The sequence below is a fragment of the Nyctereutes procyonoides genome, unplaced genomic scaffold, assembly GCF_905146905.1.
Source record: "Nyctereutes procyonoides isolate TBG_1078 unplaced genomic scaffold, NYPRO_anot_genome, whole genome shotgun sequence".
NCBI lineage: Eukaryota > Metazoa > Chordata > Mammalia > Carnivora > Canidae > Nyctereutes > Nyctereutes procyonoides.
The window spans coordinates 5,817,726-5,840,724 of record NW_026575135.1 but is presented as its reverse complement, the minus strand read 5'-3'; the positions used below and the strand labels follow the sequence as shown (position 1 = coordinate 5,840,724).

The window sequence follows — 22,999 nt, the reverse complement described above, 5'->3', positions numbered from 1 at the left end:
ATCCCCTCCTCATCCTACAGCATGTACCTCTGTTAATACAGCCAAAGAGATTGAATCCAACTAGCTCTTTAGGGCTTGCCAAGAATGTCCATGTTTTTCCCAGCTCCCTTAGAGGTTTGGGTCTTGAGGGGCTGTCCTCTGGAGACCATCAGGCTGTCCTTTCCAGACCAGAAACACAGCCTGCCTTACCCCCTCCATCCCAACCCAGTGTGGCTCAGTGTTGGGATTCTCTTCTCTCCCTTTTTTTTCTCTCTTATGCTCACACATGCGCACTTATAGGCACTCCCTGAAATGAGTGGCCCTGACAAGAGCAGAGCAAAGGAGAGTAGCATTTTGGGATGCCCTATGGGGGAGGGTGCAGAGCGTCCTGTTGGAGGGAGTGGCCTAGCTACCCCAGTAGAGGTGCCCGCCCTGCTGTGGCTCAGGGTGGCTGGGAGGCTGGAACAGTGTGTGGCATGTGGCAGAGCAGAGAGCTGCTCTCATGCAGACAGCTTGGGCACCCAGCAGTCCCTGAAAGGGGGATTTATCCAGCACATACTATGGGTCAGGCACCTGGTGAGCAGGAGAGGCCATCCCTGCGTTGACTTCATACCGCGAGGCAGACAGGACTCCTGTCCCCACTTTGCAGACAAAGCCTCCATCACAAGGTCCCAGGGGTATTGAGCTCAGGGTGAGTTTGGAACCCAGGCAGTCCCCCCTCAGAGCTCCTGTCCCAATGCTCCATATGCTCCGTGGGTCTGCCTCAAGTTTCACTCATTTCTCACCCTTTTCCTTCCCTCCTGCTCCCCTCAGGGTCCTGAAGGAAAACCTGGGAAGCAAGGCGAGAAGGGCCGGACTGGAGCCAAGGTGGGTTCCACTCCTACAGCCATGATCTCCCCAGGCCCTCATCCTCTACCCCTACCCCACCCCTCTCTCCTTCCCCTGCTGGGGTCTAGTGACAGCCTGTGTCTCCTCCCCCTGCAGGGTGCCAAGGGCTACCAAGGACAGCTGGGTGAGATGGGCGTCCCTGGAGACCCCGGACCCCCTGGCACCCCAGGCCCTAAAGGGTCCCGGGGCAGCCTGGGACCAACGGTGAGAACTCTCGGGTGGGGTGGGGTGGGGGTGGGGCGGGTCAGACACGGAGTAGAGGTCGGGGTGGGGGGTCCAGGGGCAGAAAGGGGTATTGCCCGCTCTACTTCTCAGCCAAACCGCTGGCTGTGCCTTGTCCCAACTGCTTCTCTTGAATCATGGATCCTTTGGAGAAACAGTAGAAGCTGCAGCTTTTCTTCCTGGAAAACTACCCACAATGCCAAGTATTTCTTGCAGGTTGAAGGGGGCTGTGGGTCTTCCGCTGTCCTTTATAGACCCAGATTAAGAAGCCCCATTAGGGTCGGGGGAGGAAACCAGCCCCTCGGGAGTGTTTTTAGGGAACAAGGAGTTTTCCCACTGGAAACAGATTCATGAGGATCAGGGTGGAAATAGATTCATGCGGATCCGGCTGTAGATCCCTAGGTGACGCTGAAGGCAGCCCAACCTGTTGCAGGCCTGTCCTGAAGGAGGGTCCCAGGGGTCTGCCAGCAGCTAGGGGAGCAAGCAGGGGGGAGGCAGGCAAGTGACGGCATTCCTGAGCCGCCACTGTGCACAGATAAACAGCTGACCCGGTGCATGTGGCACTGACCGGCAGCATCTGTGCTGTAAATGCTCCCATCGCGGCTGATTTCGTGCCGTCAGCTGGGTGTCCTGAACGCACAGTTGGGAGGAGGTGCGCAGGATTGTCTGTCATCTGGTAGCTTTGCCACACGAACTCCATAGATGGAAATAGGCTGGAGCATAGATAATAGTAAAATTTAGTAAAATTATTAGGAAGGGATGAGTTTTGGGTATTTACCATCTTTGTTATTATTTTTTATTTTTTATTTATTTTTATTTTTTTAATTTAAAAAAATTTTTTAAAGATTTTATTTATTCATAAGACACACAGAGAGGAGAGAGAGACAGGCAGAGACACAGGCAGAGGGAGAAGCAGGCTCCATGCAGGGAGTCTGACATGGGGGACTCCATCCCGGGTCTCCAGGATCACGCCCTGGGCTGAAGGTGGCACTAAACCACTGAGCTACCTGGGCTGCCCTCATCTTTGTTTTTAATATGATTAATTTAACTGTAAATTTGTAAAACTTTCTATAGCAGTTCTGTTTAAAAGTGGCTCACAAAGGTGAAGACGGTTTAGCCACTGGGGCTCTGAACCCCTGGAGCTGACAGAAGGAAGGGTTGGAGGGAGAAAGGGAGCTAAGGGAGGAGGGGACAGTTGCCACTTGCTCCCCAGCCTGGGTTCTGGGCTGCGGATGTGCCAGTCTGCTGGGCTGGCCTGGGCTGGAGCCAGCGCCCAGGCCCTGCTGTGAGAACCACGCCTGTTCCAGCACGGGTCTGCTCCTCTCCTAGGGTGCTCCAGGACGGATGGGGGCCCAAGGAGAACCGGGACTCGCTGGTTACGATGTAAGAAAATCTCACCTCCCCCTCCTGAATTCTGTCCTGCAGGCGGGGCCCCGGGCGTGCCTTCGCCTCTGCCCCCACCACCCTCCTTGGGCCACTGAAGATCCCTGGTCTCCCGGGGCCCACAGAGCAGGGGCGCACAGATAGAAACACCCACCCCCTCCACGCGCCCTGGCTGAGTCCTTCCTTCCTGTGGCGGGTGCCACGCATGCTTCCCATCTGGGCGTTGCACCTGCTGTCTGCGGAAGGGGAAGAGCCTTACCTCGCTTTTGCATCCGAGCTGGGACCCGTGTTAGAGGCGGCGGAGCCAAACCAGTGTTAGACATTTGGGTGACTAGTCCTCAGAGAGGCTCGGGGCTAGCTCAGAAAGGGAAACGGAGGCTTGGGGAGACTCGTGACAGGTTGTTAGGTCTGAAGGCGGGATCCGGTGTCTGAAGGAGGCACAGCAGGGAGAGGAGGCGGACAGGAGGGCAGAAGAAGGGGCAGGGCACAGGACATGGGAACTAGAGAGGAGGCCCCCGAAGCCCCAGGGGGAGCCTGCCTGTGTGCTTCTCGCCACAGCCTGGGGAAGCATTTTGGCCCTGCCCCTGCCCCAGGGGACACAGCTGGCTCTCAGACATCTGGCCACAGGTCTGCTCCAGGCTGGGGTGACCCACGCCCCGACCATCCAAGTGGGCCAGCCCTTAGAGGGACTGACCCTGCCTGTCCGGGACGCCAGGCCCCAGGAGGCACACGGCCTGCTCAGGGTGGCACAGGGAGCTCGGGCAGAGCCAGGACCCAAACTTGCAGCCCAGGGTCTCCATCTCTGAGCTCCTGTCCGTCACTGTGCCTCTCGGTCCTCACTCCCCCATGCTCTCACCCCTTGCCATCTTGTTTCCTGCAGGGACACAAAGGCATCATGGGCCCCCTCGGACCTCCTGGACCAAAGGGCGAAAAGGTGGGTGCTCAGGCCTGGGAGGCAGCCACTCCCTCCCATCCCGGCCGGCAGGAGCCAGCCCGCGGGCACTGTGGCCAGGCTGATGGGGAAGTTCACGGTCAGCTCACCCCGCGGCCAGCCAGGAGCCGTTAGACCCACGCTGAACACAGGTGGGCTGCGTGTCAGGGCCGTGCCCAGCGCCGGAGCAAAACCACAGCTCTGCCCGCCCGACATGTTCGGACTAGAACTGCAGTTCCATCATCTGTGTGAATGTGGGCATTGAAGCCTTGCTCAGGAGCGAGAGCCCCCAGCGAGGGCCAGCGGAGGGCCGCCAGTGAGGCCAGCCTTTCACAGCCAGGAGGGAGCCACTGAGGCAGAGGGAGGGCATGTCCATACCCCACTGCTTGGCTCCAGCCTCGGTGGAGGAGAGAAATTGCTAGAAGAAAGCTTGCCGATCACTGTGCCCTGCTGCATGGTGCCAGTGGGGACGTGGGGCCAGGGGGCCAAGGCATCGGCCCTGGGTCACAATCCAAGGCAGCACCAAACTGGCCCTGGACCCGGGCTTTCGAGTCCTACCTTGGCGACTCTGAGCACCCCTCTTCTTGCCTCCCTCCTCCCCTGATGGCTCAGCTGGAATGCATCCTAGCAGGCGGCCACCCCTCTCCCCATCTCCTTGCCCCCCTGCCTCCGCCGCCATCCCTTCGTTCGCTGAGTCAGCTACCCACTAACTACATCCCGCTGCCGTGTGAATCACCCTGGCCTGGCTGGCTGTCCAGCTGGCCCCTTCCTCCTGCTTGGAGAGATCTGCAATCAGTGGGCTCCAGCATCCCACAGGAAGCTGCTGGAAGTGCCACTCAGTGCCCTGAGTCCCCCGCCCTCAGCCCTCAGTCTCCCACAGCTGGCACAGGCGGGGTTAACATAGACCCTGACACAAGGCTGAGCGTCCCTCTGAGCCACCTGTGGGCCCCAGGCCCAGTCCCTATGGCTACTGAGAATGGGTTCCTAACCCTAAACCTAAGGGCCAAGGCCTTGGGCAGGGCCCCAGGGTTCCTGAGCCTTGATCACCCCATCTGTTAAGTGGGTGGGTACCTCCCGAATGTGCGGCTAAGCAGGACATCGTGTATATGGCAGCCAGGCCACTTCCTTAGTGATAAGGTATTAGGTTCAGTCATTCATTTGGGCATCTGACAGGTATTTATGGATTTATGATGATGAAGTGTTTTCTCGGCCCTGAGCTAGTGGCTGTGGACTGATGCCCTAAAGACCTCCAGAGGGGACTAGACGCAAGAGCAAATAGCCAGGCACCAGCTGGAGGGTGCTGGGAGGGGGGAGCAGGTTCCGGGGGGAGACCCCGAAGCAAAACGGCCCTGAGCAAAGCTCCCCCAGGACTTCCCCATGGTCCTCACCGCATCTCCATGCGGAGGGGTCAGAGTCCCACATGACAGATGGAGAAACGGAGTCTCCGGGCAGCTTAAGGACTAGGTCAGGACCAGGGACCAGGGTTCAGACTCTGAGGTCAGGCTGTGCCTCCCAGGCCGGAAACAGGCACCCGGGTGAGCTAATGCATTGCTCGACTGGTGACTTCCTTGGGTGGTATCTCGAGGGATTAGCGATGGGACTTTGGGAACAAGGAGAAGACGGGGCTCCACCAGCGTCCTGGTGCTAAAAACACATCCCCAAGCTACAGCCACAGTGTGTCTGGGTCGAGGGGCGAGCGGGGGAGATCCGTATAGCCAGCTTTGGGTTCAGCACCCTTTGATTCCTGTGTGGCCTTGGCTAAGACTCTTCCTTCCCTGGGCCTCAGTTTCCTGGTCTGTAAAATGGGCCAACAGCCACAGCAGCGAGGGAGGCCGTAGGGACACCCGGTAGACACGGCCTCCTTCTCCAAAGTGCCCCAGTCGCGCTGCCTCCCTCCACGGTGGGACCGAGGCTTGGGACAGAGAGCCATAGAGGGAGGTCAGGGAGGAGAGGGAATCCCCACTCCCTGGGCCACCCCCTCGGGTCCAACTTGTTCTGAGCCTCGGGCCAAGTCCCTCCCGCCTTCGGTCTCTGCCCACAGGAGCCACAGAGGCTCTGGGCCAAGGCGCTACGGCTGCCAGCCCTCAGGGCTGATTTGGGCCTGGGACGGGCTCCAGCCCCAGGGATGGCTCCCTCTCCTGCCTCTCAGGCTTCCCCTTCAGTCCCTGCCAGCATCCGGGGGGCCCCAGCTGAGCCTCCGGCCCAGAATGCACCCCCAGGGGAGGGGACACCGGTTGTCCAGGGCTGGAACGTTGCGAGCCCTGGGATCCTGCCACTTGCAGCTCCGATGACACCTTCCCTGTAGCTGGCACATGGCATCCAGCCTCTGGGCTGGGTGGTGGCCCAGGGCCCGGAGTGGCCTGCCAGGGCTCAGGACCTCCACTCCAAACCCTCCCCCACCCCATCCCTCTGACTGCATCGAGGCCACACACCGTCCCCCGTTACTGTCACCAACAGCCAATTTCATGGCCATCTGAGCCCCTACTACGTGGGCAGTAGCGAGCTTTCCTCCCTGGTCCTCAGAGCAGCCCGGCAAGGCATCAGTCCTGTGTCGCAGCTAGGGATCTGTCCTGTGGACGAGACTCTCCGAATTGGCCCACGGCCGAGGGCAACCTGGGGCCGCCCAGGGCCTGCTTCCGGGGCTCCCACCCAGGGTAGGAGGTTCCTGTTAGAGCTACAGCCCTCTGCCCACCCTATTCCAGCAGAGATGGGAGAAAGGGACTCTCATTCAGAGCTCAACAGTGCAGCAGCCCACGTCGCCCCTCTGTGCCTCAGTGTCCTCATCCGTCAAATGGGGAGAATAACATTACACGCTTCACAGGGCTGTTGGGACTGTTGTCACTCCCTGCCGAGCACCACGCGGGGGTTTCTCGCATCATCTCCCCAAATCCTCCGCCCTCCTCACTCCTGGGTATGGCCATTGTCCTCTGCCCCGCCTCACCCCCGTCCCCCAGCTGAGCAGAAGAGCTCCCAGCTGGGAAGAGACCTGGGGAGGGTCTGAGGCCTGGGTCCTGTGCAAGCTGGTGTGACCACGGTCTGCTCTGAGCCACCTGGGTCTTGCGGCCTGAAGGTACCCACGGGGTGGGGGGGCAGGCCCGACAGGAAGGAGCGCTGTTCTGGGTTCCACGGTCCTGGTCGCACGCCCTGGCCTGCCCCTTCCCCTCTCTGGCCTCAGTCTCCCCGTCTGTAACCCTGAGTCGGCTGGACTTCATCTCTGATGAAGGCCTCTGCGCCGTGTGGAGTGCCTGCAGTCCCCCACTGCACCAGGAGCCAAGAGCGGGTCCTAAAGCTGGTTGTGTCCACAGGGGGAGCAGGGCGAGGACGGCAAGGCCGAGGGGCCACCCGGGCCCCCTGGAGATCGGGTGAGCCCCCCGTTTCTGTCCCCTGGACCTCTGCCAAGGGGGAGCCCGGGCTTGATGCTGGGGGCAGGGGCGGGGGATGCTGAGCAGGGGTGGGGCTGCTGCAGGCGTCAGAGGGGGTGGCCCGTGAGGCCCAGCTCTGTGTCCCCCGCCCCTGGTGGCTCATGTGTTGTTGTCCTTGCCGTCCAGGGCTCCGTAGGCGATCAAGGAGACCGCGGGGAGCCAGGGGACCCGGGATACCCTGTGAGTACCAGGGCTCTGACCCCTCCGGCCCTCAGCAGGAGACAGGCCCTCCCTCCCCCTGCCAGTGCCCAGCCCGAAGCACAGGCCCCCTCAAAGGGCTCGGGTCATGCGCACGCTGGCAGGGCTGTGGCAGGGAGGGGGGTGGATGGAGAGACCCTTCCTGGCGGGGCCTCAGTCTCCCCTTTGGGGCTGGGCATGGCTCTCCCAGCCCAGGCAGCGCACAGAAGTGGGAGGCGGGCCACTGAGGGAGCACCAGGCCCCCCAGGCTCCTCCCTGCCCCTGCCCCTCCATCCTCCCCCTGCACAGCTTTGCAGAGCAGCAAGCTGAGAGGAGACGGGCAGTGACACCTGGATAGGAGGAGCAAGGGCTTCGGGGGTCCCCCGGGGCTGGAAGCTACCCGGCCCCCCCAGGATGGGCCCCTCACCCATCTCCCCTTGGCTTCCAGGGTCAGGAAGGTGTGCCAGGCCTCCGAGGGGATCCAGGCCAGCAGGGCCTACCAGTGAGTGGCGCTTCCTGTCCTCTCCCTCTCTTCCCCAGGTGGGCGGGCGGGCAGTGGGGGGAGTTGGGGGCCCTGCTCCCCGCAGGTCGGGCCGGGGCAGTCCACTCTGGCTTCTCCCGCCCTGATGCCGGGGGCACCCCCAGAGCCTGCCCCCCCAAACCCCTCCCACCCCTCCCCCTCTAGGCGGACACTGGCCACCCTCCCCGGGAGAGAATCCTGGGGCCGCTTTGCATCATCTCACCTTGGTTTGCAGGGGCATCCGGGACCCCGGGGGCGGCCGGGACCCAAAGGATCGAAAGGGGAAGAGGTAAGGGGATTGATGTCCTTAGGGGGCGGGGGGAGGGGCGCTCTGGCAAGGGCGGACACAGGTCCCCGCAGGTAGGAGGCTACAGGAGGCTGGGCCCCTGGGGGCCTGCGGGGTGCTCCCTGGCCAAGATCTCTCCGCCGCCAAGGGCCTGAGGGAGGGAGGATCACCGGCTCCATTGGCAGGGCCTCCAGGAGGGGGACCACCTGTGGGGCCAGCAGGGGGATTTGAACACAGGGCAGTCAAGAGCCAGCCCAGCCATTCGTTCCACACAATGGGAGAAAATTTGGAGAGGCCAGGGGTCCGGAGGGGGGCGGGGGCAGCGATGCTGGTGGCAGGAACTGAGGGGTGGTCGAGGACTTTCCCGCCTCGCACCCAGAGCCCGTGTCTGCCTCCACTGAGGCTGAGCCAGTGCTGTCTTAACCGCCCCCACCCCCAGGCCTGTCTCCTTCCTCTCCATCCCCCCTCCCCCAGGGATCTAGCCACACTCTGGAGGATCTAAGGGTCTGGGAGCCCAGCCAGCCGTGGGCCCAGGCTCCCCCTGGGAAACGGCAGGGCCTAGAGCCTCTGCAGCACGGGGAGCCAGTGGGGGCCCGGGGCCCAGAGCGGGGGCCGTGACAACACTGGAGGTTCCACGCCCGGAGTGCTGGGGTCCATCTGCAGGTCCAGATACTGAGGCCCAAGAGGTGGAGGGGCAGGGCCGGGCCGCACAGGAGCCCGTGATCCTTTGAGCCCCCCTTCCAGACCTCCCAGGGTTCCGGCCCCCCTCCCGGCAAACTGTCACGTGCCCCTTGCTTTCACAGGGACCAAAGGGAAGGCACGGCAAGGCCGGGGCTCCAGGACGCAGGGGGATTCAGGTGAGTGGCCGCAGCCCCGGCCGGTCCTCCCCGCCTGCCGCCCTGCCCTGCCCTCCGCAGAGGCCCTCACCCGCTTCTCTTATACCCCCAGGGCCTGCAGGGGCTGCCGGGGCCCCGGGGCGTGGTGGGGAGACAGGGCCCCGAGGGTGTCGCGGGACCAGACGGGTTTCCCGGCAGGGATGGCCCAGCAGGACAGCAGGTGAGCAGCACCGGGGCTTAACAGACCGTGTCTCTGTCCGAGACCAGGTGTGTTGTGTGCGTTGGGGCGCGGGGGGGTCCTGCCGTAGGCCACAGGCCAGGAGGAGCAGGTTGGGAAGCCTGGACGGGGCAGGCCCAACCGTCCAGAAGTCTCGGGCGTGGGCCCAGCACTCACAACTCTGCAGCTCTGGGCAGCCGGGGTGGCTCCGCGGTTCAGCGCCGCCTTCGGCCCAGGGCGTGATCCTGGGATCCAGGCTCGAGTCCCACGTCGGGCTTCCTGCATGGAGCCTGCTTCTCCCTCTGTTTGTGTGTCTGCCCCCGCACCCCCCCACCCCCTCCATGAATAAATAAATAAAATCTTAAAAAAAAAACCAAAAACCTGCAGCTCCTCTGGTTGCACCGGTCCGGTTCTCCTCGCCCACAGGCAGGATGACCTCCCTCCCTCCAGTTCCACTCAGAGTCCACCCCAGACTCTGAGACGTCCTGCACCCCCCCCCCGCCCCGCCCGGGCCCCGGCTGCCTGTTTCCTGCAACTTGAGCGGTCCTCCTTCGTCCTCTTTCTGTACAGGGGGAGCAGGGAGACGATGGGGACCCTGGCCCCGTGGGCCCTGCCGGGAAGAGAGGAAATCCAGGTGTGGCCGGCTTGCCTGGAGCGCAGGGGCCCCCGGGATTCAAGGTCAGACACCTGCAAATCCTTCTCACCCGCCTTCCACCCTTTTACCCTGGGCACTAACTATAATGACGTGGGTTAGAAGGGCGACGCGGGCGCCCGTGTCCCGGGGCCTGTGTGGAAATGGAGTCCCTGGCGCTGACGGTCCCCGGGGTCCCCGGCCCACGCGGGCGCCTGACTTAGGGGACAGTTCACCCCGTAGCTGTGCATACCCACGGGCCCTGGGCGTTGAGCTGCCCTTGGGCGCCCTCCTGTGGGCCTTCGTGGGACAACGGCTGCTGCTCGCAGCCAGGAGCTCGTCCAAAAAGCATCTTTTTAGAAAGTGTTCCCCGCGGTGGGGGAGGCAGCCACCAGTGGCCCTGAGCCCAGGGCTCCACACCCAAGGGGAGGTCGAGGTGGACGACTGAGACATGGCTCCTCTCGGCCTCCCCAAGCGAGAGGTTTAGCTGGGGAGAGGCTGGAACGCTCTGCGGGAGCAGCAGGCATGGGGTGGCGGGTGGCAGGGAGAGGGGGCCTTGTCCCCCCACCTCCGGGGGGGGGATTTACTTGAGGAGAGAAGGGGAGGCGGCGGCAGTGGGGTGGGAACTTCGCGGCCTGCTGGGAGGAAACAGTGAAGAGGACAGGCGGGGGAAGTTGGGGCTGAAGTTCTGAGCCCCCGCCAGGCCCGCCACCTGAGCCCCAGCATCCCGTCCCCGAGATGTCAGCGGGGCCTGGAATCACCACTCTGTCTCTCCTAAGCCCCCCTCCCCTAGAACCAAGTGCCCCCCCCATTGATTGGTCATTTTGGTGTTTTGCTTTTTCTTTTTAAAGGGTGAAAGTGGGTTACCTGGGCAGCTGGGTCCTCCTGGCAAACGAGGGACAGCGGGAGGCACCGGGCTTCCTGGGAACCGGGGAGAACCTGGATCCAAAGGCCAGCCGGTGAGTGAGCCCCAGGGAAGGCAGACGTTCTCGCACTCGCACGCCTGCAAACACGTTCACACACGCACTCATGGGCCCAGAAGCCTCCTGCGGGCCCTGTGACACGGACCGGGCGACACCCTCTCTGAGCCCCGGGTGCTCCTCGGCCTCCCCTGAGTGGGGAGGGTTGGAGGGAGGAGGCTGAGAGATGAGAACTGAGTGGTCCCTTCAGAAAGAGGAGAGGTGGCGGGTGCCAACCTGAACTCGAAATAGCCTTACGTCTATCAAAGGAATCCAACCCGTGGTCCAAAAAGCATCCCACGTGGAAAACCTTGGGCTCAGAAGACTTCCCTGGAGCATTCTAGGCAGAGTGAATGGAAGAAGTAATGCCAATTCTGCATAAACCCTTCCGGAAAATTGAAGAAGAAGGAATATTTGCCAGCATATTCTATGAAGCTAGCATCTCCCTGATGTCAAAGTTGGACAAAGGCATCGCTCCAGACTCATATAGCTCAGAAATAGAGGGACGCCCGGGTGGCTCAGTGGTTGAGCGTCTGCCTTTGGCTCAGGGCGTGACCCCGGGGTCCTGGGATCGAGTCCTGCATCGGGCTCCCTGCATGGAGCCTGCTTCTCCCTCTGCCTGGGTCTCTGCCTCTCTCTGTGTGTCTCTCATGAATAAATAAATAAAATCTTAAAAAAAAGAGAGAGAGATGGAGATTCTCAACACAATTGTAGGAAAATCAGTCTAAGAATGTGTAAAAAAAAAAAAAAAAAGCTAGGACACCGAGACCAGATATACCCCAGGAATGCGAGGGTGGTGTGATATTTGAAAGTAAGTCAACATAATTCACCGTCTTAACGAACTGAGAAAGAAAACCTATTTGATCCCCTCCGTGGATGCAAGAAAAGCGTTTGCCAAAACGCAACCCCATTTCTGATAAAAGCGCTCCACAAACTTGGTATACGGAAAAGGAGCTTCCCCAAAATACGGGGAGGAAGGCGTTGGTGAAAAACGGACACTTAGCATCATCCTTAATAGTGAATGGCGTGGTGTTGTGTTTCGCTTTTTTTTTTTTTTTTTTTGTCCAAGAAGCAGAAACGAGTCGAAGATGCTTGTTCCCACTACTTCTGCTCCACGTTGGGCTGGCAGTTCGAGCCGGTGCCGTAAGGAATGAAAAACAAAAGGCATTCATCTCAAAAAAGGAAGAAGTGACTCTCTTCACGGGTAGATAGAATCATCGTCTGTGTAGAAGCCCGGATGGAATCCGCAGTGAAGCTGCTAGAACCAGTGGTACAGCAAGACGACGGGACACCAGCTCCGTGTGCACGAAGGAACTGTACGCTAGCCACAATCAGAACTTGAAACCCAAAAAGCAGTGCTGCTTATAATAGCGAGAAAACGGCAAACTCTTAGACATCCGTGTGCCGACGGGCGTACGTACGAGGCAGGTGCGCTGCAAAGCTTCGAAGCGTTTCTGAAATCAATCGGGGAAGATCAATCAAGCGGAGGTGCTGTGCTCAGTGGTCAAAGACTCGGTGTTGTTAGGATGGCAGTTGCCCTCCAGTTGGTATATGGAGTCGGCACGATCCCAACCAAAATCCCATCAGGCCTTTCTCGTGGAAAAAATAACAAGCTTGAGTCCCACATTTATTTGCAAGTGGGCAAGATCTGGAATAACCAAAGCAACTCGAAAAGAGAAGGCTTTTCTTTTGGGGGAACTCCCAGTAGCTGATTTCCAGACATTATATAGGAAAAGCAACCAACAGGGGAGGCACCGCCATCAACATACTAATAATAGGCCAAAGGAACGGCACGGAGAGTCCAGAAATATATTCACACGTGGGTAACGGACTTTTGACAAAGTCGCAGAAGCAACTCAGTCTTTTCTAGCAACGGGACACCTTATAACGTGGACAAAATGAACTCAAGGTGGACCACACACCTAAATGTAAAACCTAAAATGCTCAACTTTTAGAAGAGAGCGTAGCAGAAAAATCGTAATCGTCGAGACCTGGGGTTATACGAGGATTTCTTAGATGTGGCACCAAAAGGAGTGATGAGTGGGGCTTTATCAAAATGTAAAGCTTTGGCTCCTCCAAGGACGCTGTTAAGAGAATAAAAAGACAAGCCACGTGGTAGGAGAACGTGCAAATTGTGTATCTGGTAAAGGATTTGTATCTAGAATATGTAAAGAGTTCTCAAAACTCAATGGTAAGAATGGCACCCGTGTGACGACGAGCACGTTCCTGCTCCCTGAGCCGCAGGCCTCTCACCTGTGCCTGTTACGCCTCCCTGGGCCGAAGTCGGAACGGGGGTGCATGCCAAGCACCTGGCACGTCGGGGCCCACAGCTCATGAGCTCCTTCTGGGGGGCCTCGTCCTTGATGGAGCCTCTGAGATGGGTCCAGGGAAGCGTTTGCAGGTCCTTTCATTCACTTCCTTGAAGACGTGGGACAGGCGACCCCCAGTGTTCTAGAACATTCCTCATGGAATCCCTGAGTTGGCCTCCGCAGAGGGCACAGGCTCCTGCCCGCTCGGAGCCCAGGTGACCACTGTCTAGCATATGAGCCTTTGCCTGGAGGTGGTGTCGCCGAAGTCCGTGGGGGAAGGCCAGCCCAGGGGTCCCGGGTGATGGGCTGGGCCCCCTCACCCTGGCCGCACCCACCACATCTCGCTCTGCTCTCCCTGCAGGGTGACTCTGGCGAGATGGGCTTCCCAGGAATGGCTGGCCTCTTCGGACCCAAGGTACGGGCTCCCGCTCCACCGGGTTCCTGTTGGGGTCCCCTCCATCCACCCCCCCCCCCGTTCGTTTATCCATTTACTCAACAAATAGTCCTTGACGCTCCCATGTGGGCTGGAAGGCCGCCAGCACTGGGCGTGAGCATCCGCGTTCTCCAGCGGACCTGGGTTCCCAGCCCGGCTCCCCTGCTCTGGGCGTTAGGCAGGGGACTCTGTACCTCCGGTTGGGCCTCAGTGTTGCCATCTGTGAAATGGGCAGGATGCCCGTAGAGGGTTGTTGTGGCAGAGGCGTATGGCATATAGCGCTGGTACCTGCTCGCTAATTGTGGACATTTGTGACTCTTCCCGGAGCCTCCAGGTAAGGCCTCTCTTGACAGGAAGGGCGAGGTGTGGCCAGCGCCCAGGGGTCGTGGAGCCGTGGGAGCCCCGACCCGGTGGCCACCCAGACACAGCCCTTCTTCTGCCTCCCACAGGGCCCCCCCGGAGACGTCGGCTCCAAAGGCATCCAGGGCCCTCGGGGGCCCCCAGGCTTGATGGTGAGTCCCCTCCTGGTCGGTCTGAGCAGGGCCAGTCGCCGGGGCCCAGGGCTGGCCGGCCGGCCGCCGGGTGGAGGCACACCCCGCTCCCCCTGTTCCGTCAGGCTGGAGCCCTCTCTGCCCACAGCCTTCCTTCCCACTTCCAGCCCCTTGCTTGAGCCATTCCCGCGCCCCCCTCCCCTGCCCTCTCGCCCCCCACCCTCGGAGCCCACCCCAAGGCACACAGGAGGGGCCCCCAGGCCCTGCGATGAGGGCACACAAACCCTTCTCTCTCCTCTAGGGAAAGGAAGGCATCATTGGGCCCCTCGGAATCCTGGGACCTTCGGGACGCCCGGTATGTGTAGGGGGCCGGCCAGGAGGACTGCGGGGGCAAGCTTATCTCTACGGCCCAGGGCCAGTCTGAGCCTCAGTGTCCCCATCTTGGGACTAGAACTTCCTGTCTGAGTCCTCTCTTACCGGGCCATGGTTTATTGCAGGGTCCAAAGGGTGACAAAGGCAGCCGAGGGGACTTGGTGAGTTGATGGGCTGGGCGGGGGTGGAGGGGGAAGCAGAGCTGCAGTGGGTGGGGTGGGGGAGGGAAGGAGGGCATGGCTCAGCCCCACCCCCTGACTGTCTCTCTGCTTCTGTCCTCCTCCAGGGATTGCAAGGTCCGAGGGTGAGTGGGCCGGGGGATGAGGGCTGCCGGGATGGGGGAGTGGGACGGGTGGGCGCTGTGGGCTCCCCTGCCCATGAGCGCCGGAGCCCTCAGGCATGTTCACTGCCCCGGGCCTCAGTCCTCCTCTGTACCCCTCTGTGCTGGAGCCATCACTGTCCCTGGGTCGCACGTCTGCTCCGGGAGGCCTGGGTGGGGAAGATCGAAGGCCTTTGGCCAGGGCCTCACTCTTCTTCTTTTCCTCCAGGGTCCTCCTGGTCCCAGAGGGCGGCCTGGCCCACCGGTAGGTACTCGCGCTCAGCCGCCCCTTGGACTCCAGGGCAGGGGGGCAGAGCTCCTTTGAACGAGGCCCCGGGCTTGGCCGGCAGTTGCCTGTCTTGACCTCACAAGCCTCCACAGACTTCTAGGAAGGTCTAGGGCTGCCCTGGCAGGACCAGGCCCCTAGAAGAGCAGAGACCAGTTGTACGTGCCCTCTTGTGCCCAGATGCCCCCCTCCCCCGGCTCCTGACAGCCACTGGGGCCCTAGCACCCAGTCCATGCCAAATAGTGACCGAGCGTCTTCTTTTGCAGGGTCCTCCAGGGAGCCCTCTCCACTTTGTAAGTTGGCGAATGTTCTCTTTGGCCGGCTTGGGGTAAGGCCTGGGAGGGCAAGGGGGTGGTTGGCCGCTGACCTCTTTTTGGTCACAACGGCTGGAACCCTCAGCCAGGCCCAGGGATGCCCGTGTGCTTTTGTCCATCCATGCTGGACCCCGGGCTCTGAATCGGCAGAAAGAGCCCTGTGCCAGGGGATGGGGGGATCCAGGTTCTAGCCAGGACGTGCCCCCCGACTGTGAACCCAGGAAGACCCTCCAGTGGCTGGGCTCCTGGTCCAGTCGGCGTCCTCGGTGCAGATCAGCCTATTGCCGAGGGTCTACATAGGTCATGGTATCAATTCAAGCTTGGAGGACGGGGGTGGGGTGGTCCCCATACCAAAGAGCGATTATGGGACACCAGCTGGGTGTCCTACAGGTCAACTCAATCCTGACACTGTGCACCAGGACGAAGCATCAGACCCCACGGGTTCCCAACCCCACAGGACGCACTCCCCATCCTGCCCACCTCAGATGCCGGCTTGTCACCTGGGCTTCTGGCCCACCGGGTATAGACCAGGGGTTCCCATGCCCTGTCATCAGCGTCAATTAATTTGCTCAAGCAGCTCACAGATCAGAGAAACATTTTCCCTACTAGATTATCGGTTTATTATTAAAAAAACTAATAATAATAACTCAGGAACAACCAGGTGGAAGATGGGCACCAGGTGCGGCGGTGGCCCAGAGCTCCCGAGCCCTCTCCAGGCGGCCACTCCCCAGATCTCCACGTGGTCGCCAACTCTGAGGACCACCCTTTTGGGTTTTTATGGAGGCTTCGTTACTAAGTGTGACTGATGAAATCATTGGCCATTGGGGTTGATTCACCCTCCAGCCCCCCTGCCCTCCCTGGAGGTGGCGGTGGTGAGGCGGGTGGGCCAGGACTACAGCTTCTAACCCACTTATCCCAAGGTTGCTTCTCTCAGCAATCAGGCCCCCTACCCCGTGGTTACCTGGGGGCTTTGCGAGAGTCCCCTCAGCAACATGACGAGAGACTGTGCCAGGAAGAGGGCCGAAGACCAAATACATATTTCTTTTTAAGATTTTATGTATTTATTCGCGAGAGACCCAGAGACAGGGAGAGGCAGAGACACAGGCAGGGGGAGAAGCAGGCTCCATGCAGGGAGCCTGATGCGGGACTTGATCCCAGGACCCTGGGATCACGCCCTGAGCCAAAGGCAGATGCTCAACCACTGAGCCACCCAGGCATCCCCAAAATATATTTCTTATAGGTCACAACATCATAGGGTCCCTTCATCTCAGATTGAGTCCAAAGAGGGTCGGGCAAGGGAGCAGACTGGGGCAGGGAGGCTGCGTTCCTCCCTGGTGGGGGCCTGCCTGAAAGTATGGCCCCTCCCAGGCTCCACCCCAACCAGGGGCCCTCCCCGTGTTACCACTGCGCCAGCTGATGGTCACGCTCAGGTCCTGACAGCGTCCCCCGGATTGACTGAGCCAGGCCCTTGGATTCTCTGCTCTTCTCATCTCTCAGCTTCCGTCCAGCACCCCCTCCCCCGGGCATCGTTCACGAAAATGAACTGTTGGCCCCAGCCTCCCCTCCACAGCTTCCGTAGCCCTTTCATCACTAAGGAAGCCAGACAGCTGGGGGAAAGTGAAGAGATCCAGAAAAAAAAACCCTTTCCTTCTAAAAAAAAAAAAAAAAAAAGGAAAATTTGAGGATTTTTTAAATTAAGATTTTAATTATTTATTCATGAGAGGCCAGAGAGAGAGAGAGAGAGAGAGGCAGAGACACAGGCAAAGGGAGAAGCAGGCTCCATGCAGGGAGCCCGACGTGGGACTCAATCCTGGGTCTCCAGGATCCAGGATCATGCCCTGGGCTGAAGACAGGGCCAAACCACTGAGCCACCTGGGCTGCCTAAGGATTTTTTTTTTTTAAGATTTTATTTATTTATTCCTGAGAGACACACAGAGAGGCAGAGACACAGGAGAGGGAGAAGCAGGCTCCCTGTGGGGAGCCCAATATGGGATTTGATCCCAGTACTCTGGGATCATGCCCTGAGACAAAGGCAGACGCTCAACCACTGAGCCACCCAGGTGCCCCAAATTCAAGGATTTTGAATGTTTTGCATAGGAATGGATATACTGAGTGTCTGTGACACGTGGACACTGGGAGGTGGGCTCTTCCTGGATTCGCTCATTTATTCCTCTCGAGATTCCAAGAGTTTGGGTGTCGTGCCCACCCTCAGATGTAGGGAGGCGGTAAGCCGGCTGCCCGGGTCACGCAGTTAGCAGGGAGCAAGGCTGAGATGTGAACTTGAGAAACAACCTCTAGAGTCGGGGCTCTGGACCTCTTGGGCCTCACTCAATGTCACAGTCTCCCCAGCAAGGCCATTTCTGGGAAGCTCCAGGCCAGGGTCAGAGGCACGGGTGTGGGGTAGACAGTCACACCACAAGCCAGAGGAGAAACTCAGGGCCCGTGGGTACACAGAGAAGGGGGCCGCACCCAGCCTGGGGGTGAGCCAGCGCACCAGGAACAAGTTCTGACGGAAGTGGACGTCTGTAGGATGAGTATAGGGCCGGATTTCTCACCGTGACATGTATAGACCTTGGGAGACCAGATGATTTTTTTGCTGCACGTGATTGTAGGATGGTTAGCAGCATCCCTGGCCTCTACCCACTAGATGCCGGGAGTACCCCCTTCTCTAGCTGTGACGGCCAAGAAGTCTCTAGACATAACCACGTAGCCCCTACAGAGCACCACTGCCCCTGATTGAGAACCACTGGAGTAGGAGATAGGCAGGTGGGAAGAAGAATGTTCCGGGTGTTGGGAGCTGCATGTGCAAAGGTCCTGTGGCCAGATTGAACATGATGCTTAGCAACTTAGCTGTTTCATACTGTGTCTGGTGTGTGGAGCGTATGTGGGCAAGAGAAGAGAGGCTGGGCCAGAGACCGCAGTCCTCAGGCCAGGTCTTGGAACCACGTGGGTGGAGGAATTTGGACTTAATCCCGAGGGCGATGAAGAGCTATGGAAGTGCCTGATAAAAGAGAGTTGAAGGGTCAGCCCTGACTCCATAAGTGGAGGGAGGACGAGAGAGCTGCGCAGGAGGCAGGTGGGTGGGAGAGCTCGTGCTCCAGCCCTGGGTCTCCCTCCCGGTGAGTCTGGGGCCCCGGGGGGCAGGATGCACAGCCTGTCTTCTCTGGGCACAGCAGCAAGATGACCTGGGCGCAGCTTTCCAGACGTGGATGGACACAAATGGAGCACTGAAAGCAGAGGTACTCCGGCCGCCCGCCCGCCCGGGCCCCCTTCCCGGGCAAGCTTCCCAGCTCTCACGGCAGCCCCCACCCCGGGGGGCACCCAGCTTCCTTGCCTGTCAGGTGGAGGGAGCCCCTTCATGCCCCTGGGGCCTCAGGGCATCTCCTGAGTAGGTGGGGGGGGCCGGGACTCGGGGGGCCGCTGGCCAGCCGCTCTCCTCCGTGCCAGGGTTACAGCCATCCGGACCGGCTGGTGCTGGACCAGGGAGGGGAGATCTTTAAAACCTTACACTACCTCAGCAACCTCATCCAGAGCATTAAGACGCCCCTGGGCACCAAAGAGAACCCCGCCCGGGTCTGCCGGGACCTCATGGACTGTGAGCAGAAGATGGTGGATGGTATGAGGGCCTGTGGGGTCCGGGGCTGGAGTGGGGGGGGCAGGGGCGTTCCAGGAGGGGCTGGGGACGTGGAGCATTCCCGTCTTGGCTCACCGGGGTCAAGTGTCTATCCCTGGGGACACAGGCGCGTGAGGCAGTCACTTCTCCCCTCGACAGCCCCCGAGCCTCACACGCAGACGGACCCTGTGACTCTTGGGGTGTGGGAAAGTGGGGACAACCGTCCAGTGCAAGGAGACAAGAGCTTGGGCAGGCCGAGCGCCCAAGGCAGGAGGAGGCTGCCACGGATTCCCTGAGAGCCAGGATGTCCCCCCCTTTCTGTCCACACGTCTTCCCTCCACTGACAAGAAGGTGGACCGGCGCCGGTCCTCTCAGCTGTGGGGCCGTGCGTTCCCTTGGGAGCCCAGTGGGGAAACCGATGCCAGCAGACGTGCCCAGCTGACGGGGTGGAAGCCTGACCCCCCTCCCCCCCGGCAAGCCTTAGGAGGATCATCAGCCTTGGGGGAGACCCCATTCAATTGGATGATCCCTAAGTCCCCGGGCTAGTGGTTCAGCCTCTCAGCCTGAGCTGGCCCCTCTGTAGGATGGACACGGGCAGGTGCTCAGCCGTGTGGCTCCGCCAGGGGCCCCGCCAGCCGTGAGCTCTGCCCTGAGCGTTTCCTGCCATCTCAGTGGCTCCTGGCATCCTTCTCCGCGTCCTTTCTTGACACCATTGCCCAACTGGGGCTCAGAGGGTCACAAGGTTGGGGTCCACCTGCAGAAGCAGGCCCTGGGCTCCTCCTCACGTACATATACCACCCCCCTCCCTGCTGCCTGCAGGTACCTACTGGGTGGATCCAAACCTTGGCTGCTCATCCGACACCATCGAAGTTTCCTGCAACTTCACGCACGGTGGACAAACGTGCCTCAAGCCCATCACAGCCTCCAAGGTAGCAGTCTGCTCCCCACCCCCACCCCCGACTGGCCCTCTCTGTGCCCACCTTGCCCTGGGCCACTGCCCACCTGAATTTTGGTCTGGGCCGTGACCATGGCTTCTTTATGAACCTCGGTTTTCTTTCTCATCTATAAATTGGGAAATGGTTTGTTCTAAATCTGTGGGTTCTTTTTTTTTAAGATTTTACTTATTTATTCATGAGAGACCCAGAGAGAGAGGCAGAGACACAGGCAGAGGGAGAAGGAGGCTCCCCGTGGAGAGCCTGGTATAGGGCTGGATCCCAGGACCCCGAGATCACGACCTGAGCCAAAGGCAGATGCTCAACCGCTCAGCCACCCAGGCGTCCCTAAATCTGTGGTTTCTAAACCCTTTCAAGACATGTGATGTTAATGGTTCTTATTTCAGGTAGAACTTTCTGCCTAATATCTAAAACAGCACAGTTGGCCAGGCTGGCCGGGCTCAGAGAACCATGAACCATCAGGACAAAATAAGTCATGGTCTCCGAGGCGCGTATGCAGATATTTAATTAACGTTCGGTGCCTGCTTTCCATGTGCCTGTCTCTGGGCTGAGCACTTGAGGGGGCTCAGGGCAGCTCAACCACAAGCCAGGGCAGGCGGGGCAGTGGGGTGCAGTCACTCCCCCATCCGCGGTACCCCACAGTGGACTGTGGGTCTCCAGTAGCGGCAAGTCCTCCATATGGGAGGATTCACGCTGCAGGGAGAGGAGCCCACCTGCCTGTAGGGGGGGAGGCAGGAACCCAGAGCCCCTCCCATCCCATCAGCCCTCCTGGGGAGGCTCTGGGAGGTGCCTCATGCCGACTGGGTCGGACCCAGGGTTTGAGCGTCTCCATGTGGGCCAGCTGGCCAGCAAGCCTTGTTAGGTCCCTACCATGTGCCAGATGCTGTGTCAGGCACTGGGGCCACCTCACCCCGGGCCCCACCAGTCAAGCCCTTTCCTCTCTGACTCTGGCTCGGAGGTTTGGGGTCCCCATAGCAAATCTGGCGGGCAGAGGGCTGAGGCCAGAGTTGGCACCTGCATTGGTGACACGACTGCCCACCTGGGTCGCCGTCCCCATGAGGAGCAATGACCCCTGTTTCGTACTGGCCTCGGCCTACCAATAACCGACGTGGTGTCTGGACCAGCCCTCCTGGTTCTTATTATGATTGCAAGATGCCCTTCGCTATCCAGAAACTTTGAAAAAATAGAGGTCTGTGATTACAGGACCTGGAAATGACACAGCACACTGGGGACCACACAGCCAGGTCACCGGGAGAGAGAGAGACAGAGAGAGAGTAGGGGCCTGGGGTTCTGCTTCTCTTGGGGTCCAGGGTGGGGGCTTAGGGTTTCCCGGGTTTGCTCTTAAATTGGTGAATTTAAAACAGGAGAGCGGGAAGGTTAAGCATGTGAAGAAAGAGAGCAAGTGGCCCAAACAGGCAGCTCTGGCAATCCTGGTGTCTAAAACAAAGGAGCGGGCCTGGGTGGCTCAGTGGTTGAGCATCTGCCTTCAGCCCGGGGCGTGATCCTGGAGTCCCAGGATCGAGTCCCGCATTGGGCTCCCTGCACGGAGCCTGCTTCTCCCTCTGCCTGTGTCTCTGCCTCTCTCTCTCTCTGGGTCTCTCATGAATAAATAAATAAAATCTTTAAAAAAATAAAAATAAAACGAGGAGCCTCAGGGCAGTGGGGCAGGCTCTTCACCTGGCCTTGCGGCTGGCATCACATTTATTCCATTCATTCGCCATAGCAGTCTTGAAGTGGATGCCAGACCATGAACGCTTCAATCAGGCGCTTCCCTTACAAAAAGAAAAGCCAGCCGGCAGGGCTGCCGCTGCACCCGCTGCACCCGCTGCACCTGCTGCACCCGCTGCACCTGCTCCAGTCGCAGATCCCTTCCCTGTTGGGTGTCCCTGCCATCTCTGGCATCTTGGGACTTAGAAAGAGTGGGGAGGGCACTTCTCATCTCTCCTGCACTTGAAGAGCCTCCGGACCTTGGGCTAGTTCCTCTTCATCTCCGGGCTTTGGGATCCCAGCTCAGCTCCAAAGACAATGCCCTCCCCTTCTCCTGGCCGCACCCATGCAGTGGAGGGTGGCTCGGGTTCCCTCAGGACCCTCGTAGATCGGGCCCTGCAGTCGGCCAGGCCTTGGTATTTTTTCCCTTCCTGTTCCCCCTTGGCTGTGGACCAGTTCATGCAGACCTTAGTTCCCCGACTCGATGGCCACCGGTCTGGAAGCAAAGCCGGGAAATGCTTACGAGGAAGGAGCTTCTCTGCACGCCCTCCAGGGAGAGGGGAGGGCTTGCGAGAACCTTGGGCAGCAGGCCTGACCCTCCCTCACTGCCGTGTCCCTGCCACAGGTCGAGTTTGCTGTCAGCCGGGTTCAGATGAACTTTCTGCACCTGCTGAGCTCTGAGGTGACACAGCACATCACCATCCACTGCCTTAACATGACCGTGTGGCAGGAGGGCACCGGGCAGGCCCCAGCCAAGCGGGCTGTGCGCTTCCGGGCCTGGAATGGGCAGATCTTTGAAGCAGGGGGCCAGTTCAGGCCAGAAGTATCGATGGATGGCTGCAAGGTAACCCGTGGGGCCAGTCAAGTTGAAAAGATGGGTTTTTATAATAAAATCGTATATGACGGCACAATACATACTGCTGTATTGCCTTGGTACGTTAGTATGAAGGGTATATTGTATTAGTATATTATTATTATTATTATTATTAGAGATTCTGGGTCTTTTTTTTTAAAGATTTTATTTATTCATGAGAGACACAGAGAGAGAGAGGCAGAGACACAGGCAGAGGGAGAAGCAGGCTCCGTGCAGGGAGGCCGACGCAGGACTTGATCCCGGGTCTCCAGGATCACACCCTGGGCCAAAGGGAGGCGCTCAACTGCTGAGCCACCCAGGCGTCCCTATAACAGTTTTATAAAATCCCTTTTATCCACTATCCTCTCTGGGAAAACTGAGAGAAGATCCAGCTGATTGGGGAAAAAAAAATGCACGGGCTGATAGATGCTGTACCTCTTTGCCAGGCTGCTTGTAGAAGCAGAATGTACTTCTATGCTCTCGGCCCCCGCCCTGGCCGGGCTAATTTCTTCTGTTGACATTTTTGCTTATTTTTCAATACCACCAAGTGTGTGGGTTGTTGGTGGAGAGGGAGTCAGACATTTGTCCCCAAAACGAGTTTCGCAAGATTAAACAAAACTAGTAATGCACGACGTTAGTGAGGGTGTGTGGGGAAAGCCACACTCTTTCTTGCACAAAGCTATTTGGGGAAAAAAAAAATTGGGAGAGGCTTTTGGGATTGCAGCTGTGTATACACGAGGATACCTCAGAGAGATTGTGGGTTTGGCTCTAGACCATGGCAAAAACGTGAAGGCGGCGATCAAGTAAGTGTGATGGATTTTTTTGGTTTCCCGGCGCACATCGGAGTTACGTCTACGTTACACTGCAGTCTACTAAGTGTGTAGCAGCACCGTGCCTA

General features: G+C 59.4%; 1 protein-coding gene across 1 annotated transcript in view; it reads left to right on the top strand.

Moving 5' to 3' along the window:
- Positions 1 to 22,999, top strand: part of COL27A1 (collagen type XXVII alpha 1 chain) — a 135,756-nt gene that overhangs the window by 110,096 nt on the left and 2,661 nt on the right. The window contains exons 38-60 of the mRNA XM_055302226.1: positions 793 to 846; positions 964 to 1,071; positions 2,419 to 2,472; positions 3,353 to 3,406; positions 6,709 to 6,765; positions 6,952 to 7,005; positions 7,451 to 7,504; positions 7,758 to 7,811; positions 8,612 to 8,665; positions 8,757 to 8,864; positions 9,432 to 9,539; positions 10,344 to 10,451; positions 13,122 to 13,175; positions 13,643 to 13,705; positions 13,986 to 14,039; positions 14,182 to 14,217; positions 14,343 to 14,360; positions 14,605 to 14,640; positions 14,928 to 14,954; positions 18,149 to 18,214; positions 18,423 to 18,591; positions 19,408 to 19,517; positions 21,874 to 22,092. Of these exons, the coding sequence (XP_055158201.1) occupies positions 793 to 846; positions 964 to 1,071; positions 2,419 to 2,472; positions 3,353 to 3,406; positions 6,709 to 6,765; positions 6,952 to 7,005; positions 7,451 to 7,504; positions 7,758 to 7,811; positions 8,612 to 8,665; positions 8,757 to 8,864; positions 9,432 to 9,539; positions 10,344 to 10,451; positions 13,122 to 13,175; positions 13,643 to 13,705; positions 13,986 to 14,039; positions 14,182 to 14,217; positions 14,343 to 14,360; positions 14,605 to 14,640; positions 14,928 to 14,954; positions 18,149 to 18,214; positions 18,423 to 18,591; positions 19,408 to 19,517; positions 21,874 to 22,092 (1,719 nt within the window). The remainder of the gene's footprint in view (positions 1 to 792; positions 847 to 963; positions 1,072 to 2,418; positions 2,473 to 3,352; positions 3,407 to 6,708; positions 6,766 to 6,951; positions 7,006 to 7,450; positions 7,505 to 7,757; positions 7,812 to 8,611; positions 8,666 to 8,756; positions 8,865 to 9,431; positions 9,540 to 10,343; positions 10,452 to 13,121; positions 13,176 to 13,642; positions 13,706 to 13,985; positions 14,040 to 14,181; positions 14,218 to 14,342; positions 14,361 to 14,604; positions 14,641 to 14,927; positions 14,955 to 18,148; positions 18,215 to 18,422; positions 18,592 to 19,407; positions 19,518 to 21,873; positions 22,093 to 22,999) is intronic.